The sequence below is a fragment of the Lepidochelys kempii genome, chromosome 1 (genome assembly GCF_965140285.1).
Source record: "Lepidochelys kempii isolate rLepKem1 chromosome 1, rLepKem1.hap1, whole genome shotgun sequence".
NCBI lineage: Eukaryota > Metazoa > Chordata > Testudines > Cheloniidae > Lepidochelys > Lepidochelys kempii.
The window spans coordinates 259,755,495-259,769,754 of record NC_136380.1 but is presented as its reverse complement, the minus strand read 5'-3'; the positions used below and the strand labels follow the sequence as shown (position 1 = coordinate 259,769,754).

The 14,260-nt window shown below is 50.7% G+C and overlaps 1 protein-coding gene across 1 annotated transcript; it reads left to right on the top strand.

Annotated features, from left to right (window-relative positions):
- Window positions 1-452: 452 nt before the first annotated feature.
- Window positions 453-5,462, top strand: RPS19BP1 (ribosomal protein S19 binding protein 1). Its single transcript, XM_073336546.2, has 4 exons — window positions 453-777; window positions 866-991; window positions 1,514-1,611; window positions 3,306-5,462. Exons 1-4 carry the CDS (start codon window positions 453-455, stop codon window positions 3,444-3,446), a joined length of 690 nt encoding a protein of 229 aa, XP_073192647.1. The 3' UTR covers window positions 3,447-5,462.
- Window positions 5,463-14,260: the final 8,798 nt, after the last annotated feature.

The window sequence follows — 14,260 nt, the reverse complement described above, 5'->3', positions numbered from 1 at the left end:
ATCCCAGTATGAGACTCGCGGGGTAGGAGAGACAAGGTGGGTGAGGGAATATCTTTTATTGGCCCAACTTGGGCAGGTGAGCGAGACAGGCAGAGCTGGCAGGAGAAGCGCCAGGTAAGGATGCTGTGACTGAGATCAGGGCCCGCATGGTGCAGCCAGGCGCAGAGAGGCTCCCAGGGAGCCTCAATCCCGAGCAGGGGTCACCTGCGTGCAGCAGGCTGCTCCCCCCACAAAGCTGGGGGCGGGGGAAGGAGAACCCGGGGTGGCATCTCGGTGGGGGGAGCGGGGTTTCCTGCCCTTGGGCCTCCCCTCACGCTGCTGGGGGGGGAGGGGGCAGCCGCCGCCCCGCGCTCTCTGCCTCCCCAGAACCACTGTGAGAGCCTCCCCACCACCCACCAGGGGCCCAGCGCGCCCTCCGCGCATGTGCGGGACGGGCGGGGCGGGGAGTGCCGATGACTGTCCCGAGCGCCTGTGCCCGAGCCGCTAGCGGAAGTGGCGTGGCGGAAGACCGGAAGTGTGGCGAGGCTGAAGTAGGAGGCGGTGTATCCTCAGGCTGGAAGTGTGGCCGGGCTGCTGGCGGAAGCGGCGCGGCGGAGGACCGGAAGTGTGGCGGGGCTGCCGGCGGAAGCGGCGCGGCGGAGGACCGGAAGTGTGGCAGGGCCGAAGGAGGAGGCGGCGCATCGGTAGGCGGAAACCGGCTCCACGTGGGGAGAATGTCGGCTTCCCTGCTGAGGAAGGGGCTGGAGCTGCTGGAGACGGAGATGACGGCGGCGGCGGGTGAGTGGGCGGGTGGGGCCAGGCCTGAGCGGGGCTCAGATCCGTCACCTGCGCGGTCACGTTAACGTCTCTCTCCCCGTCCCCGCAGGGCACCAGCCCGGGCTCAGCAGCCCCCAGCAGCGGCCGCGCACAGCCCCGAAGAGGAGGAAGGCGGCTCGGGGGCCTGGCAGGAACAAGACCACGGCCAAGGGCAAAGTCACCAAGTCGGCGATAGGTGACGGAGACCCTCCCCGCCGCCACTACCCCTTGCTGGTGGGAGGGGGCTGGGCACAGAAACCGGGGACTAACTGGAGGAGAACCCGCTGTTCTGAAACACCCCGGCCCCGGGGCCCCGAGGAGCCGGGGGGGGGGGTGCTATCACCCCAGGCCATCTTGGAGTAGGAGGGCAGCTCTCTCGGGGCTGCCAGCTTTGTGGGGGGAGCAGCCTGTTGCATGCAGGTGACCCTACCTCCTAGGCCTGCTTGCTCGTGACTGGGGCTCCATAGGAACCTCTTTATGCCTGGCTGCACCACGGGGGCCCTGATCACAATCCTATCCGGGTTACCTCGTGTGTCTCTTGCTGGATATCCTGTCCCCATGACTCCTCAAACAAAGTTTTGATGCACAGGGAGACACCCCCCAGCAATAGTGTCATAGCCTGGCTGCGATACCCCCATCTGGCTCCCTGTACTCGTCAGCTAGTTGTTATACAGTACACACTTACAGAGATGTTTTGTTGCTCTCTGCCCTTTACCAGAGGAGTATCGGAAGCACCAGGCTGTGGATCACTTAAAGAAGAACTTGCAGTACATGACGAAGGGCCGATTCACTGTGGACAAAACCATCACGCAGCAGGCAAGGGAGTCCTGTTTTTGTTCCCTAGAATACCACGAAAGGGGAAGTGGCTCCCACGCGTCATTCACCTTGGAGACTGGTGAACACCTGAGGCACAGGTCAATGCTAAAAATGAGTTTGGGTGGCAGCTAATGTTGGCCTTAGTATTTTTGGGTGTGTTTACAAAATAACTTACTGCACTACCACCCTGAGGTCCCAAAATGATCTATAATGATCACACAACTATGCCCAGGGCCAGCCTTAGGATTTCTGGGGAGATCCAGCAAGATGATTTTATAAGGCCTCTTTCCCAAAACATAACTAATTGTACAGAAAAATGTGTATTTTGGGTTATCCAATAGAATCTTCTGTTTTATAAGTGCAGTCAATAATTCTGGGTTATTTTCATTTTTCTCCCCTTAATAATAGAATTCAGGGTAGTTGGCAACATTAATATAATCATGTAACCTTACTCTCTGCATTAAAATTTACCTCTCTCTGACCCATTTCTTCCCCACAGTCCTTTTCCCCTTATTCAAACCTGTATTTCATTGTGTGTCTACAGTCATAGAATCATAGAATATCAGGGTTGGAAGGGACCTCAGGAGGTCATCTAGTCCAACCCCCTGCTCAAAGCAGGACCAATCCCCAATTAAATCCCCAGTCCTCCATATCTCTCTTTAATAAAACCAATGAGTGTATGTCAAGTTGACAATTTTAAAAAAAGTTAATAATTCCAGTTGCTACATGTGGTGCCCCTTGTGTTTTTTGTTGTTTGTTTTTGATTTTGTTTTCCTATCACTTAAAATGTTTCTTTCCCCTGTTGATTTTTAAAGACCCATACAACTGGGGAAGCTAATGAAACCGACTACTGTCTGTCAGGTGTAAAAAGTAAACTGGGGGAAAAAGGAAATGTTTTGCTCTGTTTCCTTTATATCTGCATGACAGGTTTGGAAAAAGTACAAACGTGTATTAAGTAGCTGACATTTATTTAATAGCTCAGCATATATAGTGTCATATGTACTAGTCACACAACTCCCCTACAGAGGGAGGTGGTATCCCCATATTCCAGAGGGAGAAACTAAGGCTTTACCAAAGCTGTGCAGGGCATTGGTGTCGGAGCCAGGTTGAGAACACAGAACTAACTTTCTCTGTCCTGTGCATAGCCCACTAGACCATGCTTCCCCCTCTCCCTGTTGAGTTGTCCTAGACACTACAATGACTGCTCAGCAGGGAAACCTGTTCTGCTGTGAGCAGCTCGCCAGTAACTGAGAAGCAGTTCCCAGCACCTTGGGTAGTACTTCCCACCTGCCTGGGAATATGTTTTGTTGTTTGTCTTCAGATAAATGCCTGTGGGTTTCAACGAAACCAAAAGCAAGAGAACTAAGCAGTCAAAAGGGATGCTGTAAATCTCCCGTTCTTCTTAACAAAGTTTGTGATAAGCTTTCAGCCCTAGCAGTTGGTTTTGGCTTCAAGGCCCTCAGCAGCAAAAGAGCTGAGACCATCTTTGACATTAGTCCCAAAAACCCAAGTGGAGTCTGCTGCTGCCCCAAACACAAGCTTTTGTTAACCCTAGTAAACATCTGTCTTAATTCTCTGCATTGCCAGGACTGGAATAGCAGGACTGGATTACTGGCACAGTAGTTTATACTGTGTCTGTGTCTGGGGCTGGATTAGCAAAGGCTGTAATAATCTTTCCTTCCTATTATTTGAAGGTTCTCAACCAGAATAGGGGCAGGAAATCTAGAGACCGCCCCCCAAAGAAGCCAAAGAAGAAATCTGAAGGCACTGTCTTCACGGAGGAAGACTTCCAGAAGTTTGAGAGAGAATACTTTGGGCGAGCTGGAGCAGTGTGATGAGAACTCTTGCAGCTCCAGGCTTTCCAAAACTGAGTGTTCAGAGCATGGGACTGACCGTGTCCTCCTGTTTGGGATGGGAGACCAGGGGAGTGGGATGATACCTCTTGCCAGCATATGTTTAGATGTCACGTCCAATGCAAGATTTCACACACATGTACAGAATTTGTTAGTTACTAGCATGGGATGTGATGCTGTAGACTCAAAAGCATCCAGGGAGATCATGTTGTTAGGGTGCATCATGGGTCTACTGCCCACTTCCAGCCAGCACCTCACTCATGTTCTCCTGGAGTAGAGCAGACTCTTCATTCAAGCCAGATGCAAATTCTGCTCCTCTGAGACGGGATCCTTCTGTCCATCTGTTTTGGAAAAGACAGCTTAAAGTGGCAGGTTTCATTACGGGAAACACAGGAGACTATTTAGAGCTGAATTGTGGAGCAGCCGGAACAAATTATCAGAAAAAGGAAGGATGCTCTAGGAAGGAGAAGATGTGAGTACTATTCAAACCTCTGTTTAGGTTATGATCTCCATCAGGCAAGGACCTTCACTTTTTTCTCCTTGTGTAATGCCATGTAGGCTTATGGTGCTTGAACAGTAGTCACTATGGCAGAGAATGTACTTGCGTACCTCTGTGGTAGAATAATTATTCCAATAGGGTGGGGTTGGCAGAGGTGAAACAGGTCATTCAGACACAATTCTTTTTAGGCTGTTTTAGGGCTGTGTGAAAGGTCTCTGTGCTCCATGTTAATATATGGATATTTTCTACTTTCCTTCATTGGACTGCTGAGTGGAAGTGAAATAACCCTTCTGTACTGGACTCCTCCCAGCCTTCGCTCCCACAAATCTCCTTATACAGCTGGTAGTTTACACTCAAGCCCATTAAATCAGGGTACTAAACACATGGGGGTAGTGTTGCTGCATAGTACAGCTGGCCCTAATATTAACCCACATTTCAGCTCTTCTGTCCCAAACCTGCTAAGTGTGGCTATCTGTCACTTCCCCTGAGAATACCCACCCCTCCCTGCCTTGCAAACACCAGCTGGTGAAGGTGAAGGCAGTTTACTGTTGAGAACTTTTGGCTGGTGATTGTGATGCTGGGTCAAGGGAGGCAATTCTCTCCTACCCAAATACTAATGCTAAATGCTTTGGATGTTGTAACATGTAGTTTGGCCAGCAGATGGGGAAGTTGTCCATTGTGCAACCCCTATACAATGTGTTTCTGGAGGGTTGGTGGCTACTTTGCCATCTGTTATACTCCCCAGAAAGGACCTTTGTTCTCCACTTGAAAACAAAGGGGTAAAAAGAATGAGTGTCCCCTCCCCTCCCTCCCCCTCAAAAAAAGTAGCCCAAATATTAATTATGTGAATCATTGCCTCTGTGTAAAATAGGCTGGCTGAGCTTCAATGTCGAGCAGCCCTGTACACTCTCTTCCTTTCATTCTCATTGCAATCCCCAAATTTGTTCCTGTTGCTCCTCTTTCCTCACTGGTGTGTTCTACACCCACTTACCTGCAATACACAGTGACCAGATGGAGAGTGGGGGAGGATTTCTCAGAAATGCAAGGTTTGGGAAGCCAAGATATTATTGAAACAGGAAGCTGTAGTGACCAAATACAGCTAATTCTGGGTATTAGTGTTCCTTATTGTACATGTTGCTTGGAACTTCTTGTGTAAGAGGATGGAAAGGGGATTTCTCAATTACTCATTTCTCTCTTCTGCAGACAGACTAGAGCAGTGCAAAGACCAGTTCCCTTCTTTTGTACGTGTTCTTGGTGCAGAAACAGAAAAATGTATATGGCAATGAGTAGCTTTTCCTGGTGTTTTTTTTTTAACTGTACTTTGAATTTGTTTCCAGTTGGCTAGAGTAAGTTTAGAGAGAGCCATTTTTCGTTTGCCATCTTGTTTAAAATAAAGGTGTCATACATACTGTGGTGGTGGTGGTGCTGCTCTGTAAGGTATGCATATGTATGTTGCCATGGTTACTGGGGTGTTTATTGTATGAAGATTGGTTTAATAGGGGCTGGAAGGAAAAACAAGCAGGAAGTGAAAGAACACCTTGAAATAAGCCACCCTTCCATAGGGCTGAGTCCCCTGAGGGGATGCAGCTACTCTGGGCTGGAGGCAGTGGCACTGTCTCAGGTTAGGAAGGAAGGCTGGGGGTCAAGGGGGCTTAAAAATTAGGCCTGGGCAGCCCTCTAGCCCTCAGCAAGCAAACCCTTAACTATTTGGGCATGGTCCCGTCACAGCCCAGATCTGTGAGGGCTTTAGAGGATTTCCTTTCCAGCCAACTTGCAAAACTAGCTTTGTCCAGAGGGGCCCAAGTCTGAGAATGAAGAACAAGAAGTTGGGCAGTTTAAAAAGGGGCTTCCTCACAAGAGAGGAGGTGGTTGGGTAGGGGCACCAGACTGACCCAGGTACCCATGGGGGAGGCTGAAGAAGTTAGGTTTTCTTAGGCTGCTACTGGGAGACCGGAAAGTGATATGCAGGGAGACAGCTGTTTTTTGAAGTCCTCTAAATTATTTGTTCCTACTGTTAACCTTCTTAACAACAATACTTTAGTTTTATTTGGTCAGTGTGTATGCTGCTGGTCACAGACTCCAGAAGGAAAGAACCATATGAGCTGAATCCAGTTGGATCTGCTGGGTAAGAACAGGTGATCCACTCCGAGACCTGGCCCTGTGTGAGAACTGTGGAATTGCTCCCCAGGAGAGGTGAAGTCACAAGGCCTGACACCTGAGGGAGTACACTCAGACCAGGAAGAGAACAGACGTGTAGCTAGCCCTGTAACCATGAGACATGCTAAGAACAATTTAAACATGTATTTACACATTCCAACTAATTCTGCTGTTTCTGCCTGTATTAACTTATCTCGATCCTACAACAAGTGTGAAGGCCTCTTCAGGCTTGCTTCTGTCCATCAAGTGGAAGAGCATAGCCCAGCCACGTGTGATGCTTGGACTGAGCAGGCCAGTGAGTCCTCTTCCCCATCCCTACAAGCCACTGCTCACTAAATATAAGCTGAAGGAACAGCATTTTGGACAGTGGAGTGTAGAACCACAGCAGACTTCATAATATAAAATATATTAAATGTGCAAATGCTAGTGAATGACCATTGTGGGGCATTGAGAAAGCGGGGTTAGAAGAGCCTCTTGCTTCACTCAGCCATCACCTACAGGCCAAGCTGTGCCCCACAAGAAATAGGGAGGAAGGCTTTTAGTGTGCAAGGAGTGGCCTGGGTGCTTTTACTTTTACATAGCTCCTATTTCCCCTTGGCTTCCATTGACAGAAGCTCTTCAGCCTGGAAGAGCTGATCCTGTCAGAGTGCATTCCCTTCTGTTTTAGCTGTGTGCTCCCACACTTGATTTCTTCCTACTGCTGTGGGGTGAGTACTGAGTTGGATGAGCTCACTGTGGCTAGACTCCGGGCTCTGGTCCCAGATCTGCACCACTGGCTGAGTATGCTGCAGCAGAAAATAAAGATAGCTAAAGCTAGGGGGTTGCCATCTTTATGGATAACTTTTCCCCTCCCCACAGGGAGGAGAAAGGCAGCAGCATCTCTAATATAAATGTAAATAACATGTGAGTCTGGTAGTGGTCTACTTCTGGCAGAGGAATTACAGGGCAAAGCATCCCTGGGAGTTTAGTATTGGACTAGCCCAGGGGTGGGCAAACTTTCTGGCCCAAGGGCCACATCAGGGTTGTGAAACTGTATGGAGGGCTGGGTAGGGAAGGCTGGGCCTCCCCAAACAGCCTGGCCCCCACCCCCTATCTACCCCCTGACTGCCCCCCTCAGAACCCTTGACCCATCCAAACCCCCCCTGCCCCTTGTCCCCTGACCACCCCCTCCCAGGACCCCCCTGCTCCCTGTCCACACCCTTGCCCCATGACAGGCCTCCCTGGGACTCTCATGCCTATCCAACCCCTCCTTTTCCCCCCCCCCCCAACCTTCCTCCACCCTACCCAACTGCTCCCTATCCCCTGATTGCCTCCCAGGACCTACTGCCCCTTATCCAACCCACTCCCTGCCCCCTTACCATGCTGCTCAGAGCAGCAGGAGCTCGCAGCCAGCTATGCTGGCAGAATGGTGAGGTGAGGCTGCGGGGGAGCAGGGACTGCAGGGGAGGGGCTGGGGGCTAGCCTCCCCAGGGCCAGGCAGGACAGTCCCACGGGCAATAGTTTGCCCACCTCTGGGCTAGCCTATTATGAATCGGGTCCATAAAGCCAGGGTGTGGCTGACACTCCTCCTACAACACGAATGGAAAGCAAACTGGTAGAGTCAATGTTGACATGCACTCAGAGTTAATACAAGCTTTGTTGGTACAAAAGAGGAAGCATATACTAGATCCAAGGACCCGCCCCACACTGGAAGTTGAATTTAGAGAGTGCCTCTAAGCCCTGGTCTACACTAGGACTTTAGGTCGAATTTAGCAGCGTTAAATCGATTTAAACCTGCACCCGTCCACACAATGAACCCCTTTATTTCGACTTAAAAGGCTCTTAAAATCGATTTCCTTACTCCACCCCTGACAAGTGGATTAGCGCTTAAATTTGGGGTACTGTGGACACAATTCGATGGTATTGGCCTCCAGGAGCTATCCCAGAGTGCTCCATTCTGACCGCTCTGGACAGCACTCTCAACTCAGATGCACTGGCCAGGTAGACAGGAAAAGAACCGCGAACTTTTGAATCTCATTTCCTGTTTGGCCAGCGTGGCAAGCTGCAGGTGACCATGCAGAGCTCATCAGCACAGGTGACCATGATGGAGTCCCAGAATCGCAAAAGAGCTCCAGCATGGACCGAACGGGAGGTACGGGATCTGATCGCTGTTTGGGGAGAGGAATCCGTGCTATCAGAACTCCGTTCCAGTTTTCGAAATGCCAAAACCTTTGTCAAAATCTCCCAGGGCATGAAGGACAGAGGCCATAACAGGGACCCGAAGCAGTGCCGCGTGAAACTGAAGGAGCTGAGGCAAGCCTACCAGAAAACCAGAGAGGCGAACAGCCGCTCTGGGTCAGAGCCCCAAACATGCCGCTTCTATGATGAGCTGCATGCCATTTTAGGGGGTTCAGCCACCACTACCCCAGCCGTGTTGTTTGACTCCTTCAATGGAGATGGAGGCAATACAGAAGTAGGTTTTGGGGACAAAGAAGATGAGGAGGAGGAGGAGGTTGTAGATAGCTCACAGCAAGCAAGCGGAGAAACCGGTTTTCCCGACAGCCAGGAACTGTTTCTCACCCTAGACCTGGAGCCAGTACCCCCCGAACCCACCCAAGGCTGCCTCCTGGACCCAGCAGGTGGAGAAGGGACCTCTGGTGAGTGTATCTTTTAAAATGCTATACATGGTTTAAAAGCAAGCATGTGAAAGGATTACTTTGCCCTGGCATTTGCGGTTCTCCTAGATGTAGTCCTAAAGCCTTTGCAAAAGGTTTCTGGGGAGGGCAGCCTTATTTCGTCCTTCATGGTAGGACACTTTACCACTCCAGGCCAGTAACACGTACTCGGGAATCACTGTAGAACAAAGCATTGCAGTGTATGTTTGCTGGCATTCAACCAAAATCCGTTCTTTATCTCTGTGTTATCCTCAGGAGAGTGAGATATAATTCATGGTCACCTGGTTGAAATAGAGTGCTTTTCTTCAGGGGACACTCAGAGGAGCCCATTCCTGCTGGGCTGTTTGCCTGTGGCTAAACAGAAATGTTCCCCGCTGTTAGCCACAGGGAGGGGGGAAGGTTGAGGGGGTAGTCACGCGGTGGGAGGAGGCAAAATACGACCTTGTAACGAAAGCACATGTGCTATGTATGTAATGTTAACAGCAAGGTTTACCCTGAAAGAGTGTAGCCACTGTTTTATAAAATGTCTTTTTAAATACCGCTGTCCCTTTTTTTTCTCCACCAGCTGCATGTGTTTCAATGATCACAGGATCTTCTCCTTCCCAGAGGCTAGTGAAGCTTAGAAAGAAAAAAAAACGCACTCGCGATGAAATGTTCTCCGAGCTCATGCTGTCCTCCCACACTGACAGAGCACAGACGAATGCGTGGAGGCAAATAATGTCAGAGTGCAGGAAAGCACAAAATGACCGGGAGGAGAAGTGGCGGGCTGAAGAGAGTAAGTGGCGGGCTGAAGAGAGGGCTGAAGCTCAAATGTGGCGGCAGCGTGATGAGAGGAGGCAGGATTCAATGCTGAGGCTGCTGGAGGACCAAACCAGTATGCTCCAGTGTATGGTTGAGCTGCAGCAAAGGCAGCTGGAGCACAGACTGCCACTGCTGCCCCTCTGTAACCAACTGCCCTCCTCCCCAAGTTCCATAGCCTCCACACGCAGACGCCCAAGAACGTGGTGGGGGGGCCTCCGGCCAACCAGCCACTCCACCACAGAGGATTGCCCCAAAAAAAGAAGGCTGTCATTCAATAAATTTTAAAGTTGTAAACTTTTAAAGTGCAGTGTGGCATTTTCCTTCCCTCCTCCACCACCCCTCCTGGGATACCTTGGTAGTCATCTCCCTATTTGTGTGATGAATGAATAACAAATGAATGACTGTGAAGCAGTAATGACGTTATTGCCTCTGCAAGCGGTGATTAAAGGGAGGAGGGGAGGGTGGTTAGCTTACAGGGAAGGAGAGTGAACCAAGGGGCAGGGGGGTTCATCGAGGAGAAACAAACAGAACTTTCACACCGTAGCCTGGCCAGTCATGAAACTGGTTTTCAAAGCTTCTCTGATGCGTACCGCGCCCTCCTGTGCTCTTCTAACCGCCCTGGTGTCTGGCTGCGCGTAACCAGCAGCTAGGTGATTTGCCTCAACCTCCCACCCCGCCATAAACGTCTCCCCCTTACTCTCACAGATATTGTGGAGCACACAGCAAGCAGTAATAACAGTGGGAATATTGGTTTCGCTGAGGTCTAAGCGAGTCAGTAAACTGCGCCAGCGCACCTTTAAACGTCCAAATGCACATTCTACCACCATTCTGTACTTGCTCAGCCTGTAGTTGAACAGCTCCTGACTACTGTCCAGGCTGCCTGTGTACGGCTTCATGAGCCATGGCATTAAGGGGTAGGCTGGGTCCCCAAGGATACATATAGGCATTTCAACATCCCCAACAGTTTTTTTTCTGGTCTGGGAATAAAGTCCCTTCCTGCAGCTTTTGAAACAGACCAGAGTTCCTGAAGATGCGAGCATCATGCACCTTTCCCGGCCATCCCACGTTGATGTTGGTGAAACGTCCCTTGTGATCCACCAGAGCTTGCAGCACTATAGAAAAGTACCCCTTGCGGTTTATGTACTCCGCGGCTTGGTGCTCCGGTGCCAAGATAGGGATATGGGTTCCGTCTATAGCCCCACCACAGTTAGGGAATCCCATTGCAGCAAAGCCATCCACTATGACCTGCACATTTCCCAGGGTCACTACCCTTGATATCAGCAGATCTTTGATTGCGTGAGCTACTTGCATCACAGCAGCCCCCACAGTAGATTTGCCAACTCCAAATTGATTCCCAACTGACCGGTAGCTGTCTGGCGTTGCAAGCTTCCACAGGGCTATTGCCACTCGCTTCTCAACTGTGAGGGCTGCTCTCATCTTGGTATTCATGCGCTTCAGGGCAGGGGAAAGCAAGTCACAAAGTTCCATGAAAGTGCCCCTACGCATGCGAAAGTTTCGCAGCCACTGGGAATCGTCCCAGACCTGCAACACTATGTGGTCCCACCAGTCTGTGCTTGTTTCCCGAGCCCAGAATTGGCGTTCCACAGCATGAACCTGCCCCATTAGCACCATGATGCATGCATTGTCATGGCCCATGCTTTCAGAGAAATGTGTCCATGTCCTGATCACTCACGGGACCGCGCTGACGTCGCCTCCTCGCCCGGTATCACGTTGCCATGTTCTGGTGCTGCATATACTGCTGGATAATGCGTGTGGTGGTTAATGTGCTCCTAATTGCCAAAATGAGCTCAGCAGCCTCCATGCTTGCCTTGGTATGGCGTCCGCACAGAAAAAAGGCGCGGAACGATTGTCTGCCGTTGCTCTGATGGAGGGAGGGGCGACTGACGACACGGCTTACAGGGTTGGCTTCAGGGAGCTAAAATCAACGAAGGGTGTGCCTGTACATCAAGGAGTATTTCAGGCAGGACTGCACGGAGGGTTCCAATAAGAAATGGTGCACCTAAGTTATCGTTGTTATTGGAACAAGGAGGTTAGCCTGGCCTCTGATTGATACATGGCTAGATTTACCTCGCTGCACCTTCTCTGTGAGTGACTGCAGTGTGATCTAGACAGGGGAGGAGGCAAATGAGTACAAAACAAATCTGGTCTATTTCTTGTTCTGACCCACTCCATCTATCTTTTACATCTTTGGCTGGCAGCAGACGGTGCAGAAGGACTGCATGCCATCCTCATCTCTTGCCTGCCTGGCAGAAGATGGTACAGTATGACTGCTAGCAATCCTCATCTCTTGCCTGCCTGGCAGAAGATGGTACAGTACGACTGCTAGCAGTCCATATCGCCTGCCCGCTCACCATAAGACGGTTCAATAGGACTGACTGCAGGACTAAAGAGAATGACCTGGTCAAGTCACTCCAAATTTAGTCCCTGCGCCCATGTCTGCCCAGGTGCTCCCAGCCGACGTGGCCAGGAGCACCTCGGACACGATGAGGACGACTACCAATCGTATTGCACCGTCTGCTGCCAGAAGGCAATGGGTTGCTGCTACTGTGCAGCAAAGCCGTACCGCGTCTGCCAGCACCCAGGAGATATAGGGTGACGGTTACCTGAGCGGGCTCTATGCTTGCCGTGGTATGGCGTCTGCACAGGTAACTCATGAAAAAAGGCGCGAAATGATTGTCTGCCCTTGCTTTCACGGAGGGAGGGAGGGAGGGAACGGGGGCCTGACGACACGTACCCAGAACCACCCGCGACAATGTTTTAGCCCCATCAGAGTGCTCCATTGTGACTGCTCTGGACAGCACTCTCAGATGCCCGATTGTTTGCCATTGCTCTGACGCTGGGAGGGGCGCTTACGGGGTTGGCTTCAGGGAGCTAAAATCAACAAAGGGGGTGGCTTTACATCAAGGAGTATTTCAGGCAGGACTTCACGGAGGGTTCCAATAAGAAATGGTGCACCTACGTTATTGTCCTTATTGGAACAAGAAGGTTAGCCTGGCCTCTGATTGATACATGGCTAGATTTACCTCGCTGCACCTTCTCTGTAAGTGACTGCAGTGTGATCTAGAAGAATGAGTCCCCTAGACAGGGGAGGGGGGGAAGCAAATGAGTACAAAACAAATCTGGTCTATTTCTTGTTTTGATCCACTCCATCTATCTTTTACATCTTTGGCTGGCAGCAGACGGTGCAGAAGGACTGCATGCCATCCACATCTCATGGCTGCTCGGCAGAAGATGGTACAGTACGACTGCTAGCAGTCCGTATCGCCTGCCCGCTCACCATAAGACGGTTCAATAGGACTGACTGCAGGACTAAAGAGAATGACCTGCTCAAGTCACTCCAAATTTAGTCCCTGCGCCCATGTCTGCCCAGGCGCTCCTGATCGACCTCACAGAGGCGACCAGGAGCACCTCGGACATGACGATGACGGCTACCAGTCGTACTGTACCGTCTGCTGCTACAAGGCAAGGGGTTGCTGCTACTGTGTAGCAATGCCGTACCGCGTCTGCCAGCACCCAGGAGACATAGGGTGACGGTTACCTGAGCAGGCTCCATTCTTGCCGTGCCATGGCGTCTGCACAGGTAACTCAGGAAAAAAGGTGCGAAATGATTGTCTGCCCTTGCTTTCACGGGGGGAGGGAGGGAACGGGGGCCTGACGATATGTACCCAGAACCACCCGCGACAATGTTTTAGCCCCATCAGGCATTGGGATCTCAACCCAGAATTCCAATGGGCAGCGGAGACTGCGGGAACTGTGAGATAGCTACCCACAGTGCAACGCTCCGGAAGTCGACGCTTGCCTCGGTACTGTGGAAGCGCTCCGCCGAGTTAATGCACTTAGAGCATTTTCTGTGGGGACACACACACTCGAATATATAAAACCGATTTCTAAAAAAACGACTTCTATAAATTCGACCTAATTTCGTAGTGTAGACATACCCTAAGTGGCTCTCTACTGAAAGTATGATGCAGAAGGAGAGAGGAGGTCTCCAAGGTAGCCAGAACCCAGACACCTTTAATGGCTAAAAAATTGGCACAAATTGGAAAATAGTTACTCTGTACATATTCAATGCAGATGTTACCAGGTCTGGAGGATTAAGTGATATGGGAAAAATAAAAGGAATGAGGTTTATTCTCACTGGAAGATAAATGTTGCCCCCAAAAAGGCTTTCAGAGTTAAAGAAGTTGATAATCAGTAGCAGAATTGTTACATAGGGGTTAGGGGAAAGGAGGGACAGTCTCGAAAGGAAGGTGGTGAGGGGAAACCAGGAATTTAGGCAGAACCAAATCACATAGTGGAATAAGACACCAGGAAACACAAGAGAGGCAAAGGATCTGTTTGCTCAAGAGGCACCTTGACTGCTTTCTGGAGAGTAGACTGAAGGTTGTGCTGGGATGAGAGAGGGGGAAGGGGTTGGGCTGCCAGGCTATGGCTTTTGCCTGAAATAGTCTGACCAGAATATCCTGCCTTATCCTGCTGGTTAATGCAGTTCAATGGCACTAAGAGGGAGTGCTCATCTCCCAAAGGGCAGTCTGTCCTTGCTGCTATTTCTGGGCTTCTTGCCAAGAGAGGTTAATCGGATTTTATCACCCTGACTTTCACTCTGCAAAGCTGCAGTGGGGATTCGGGCTTGCACACGAGGTACAGGAGTGCAGCTGTTTTCT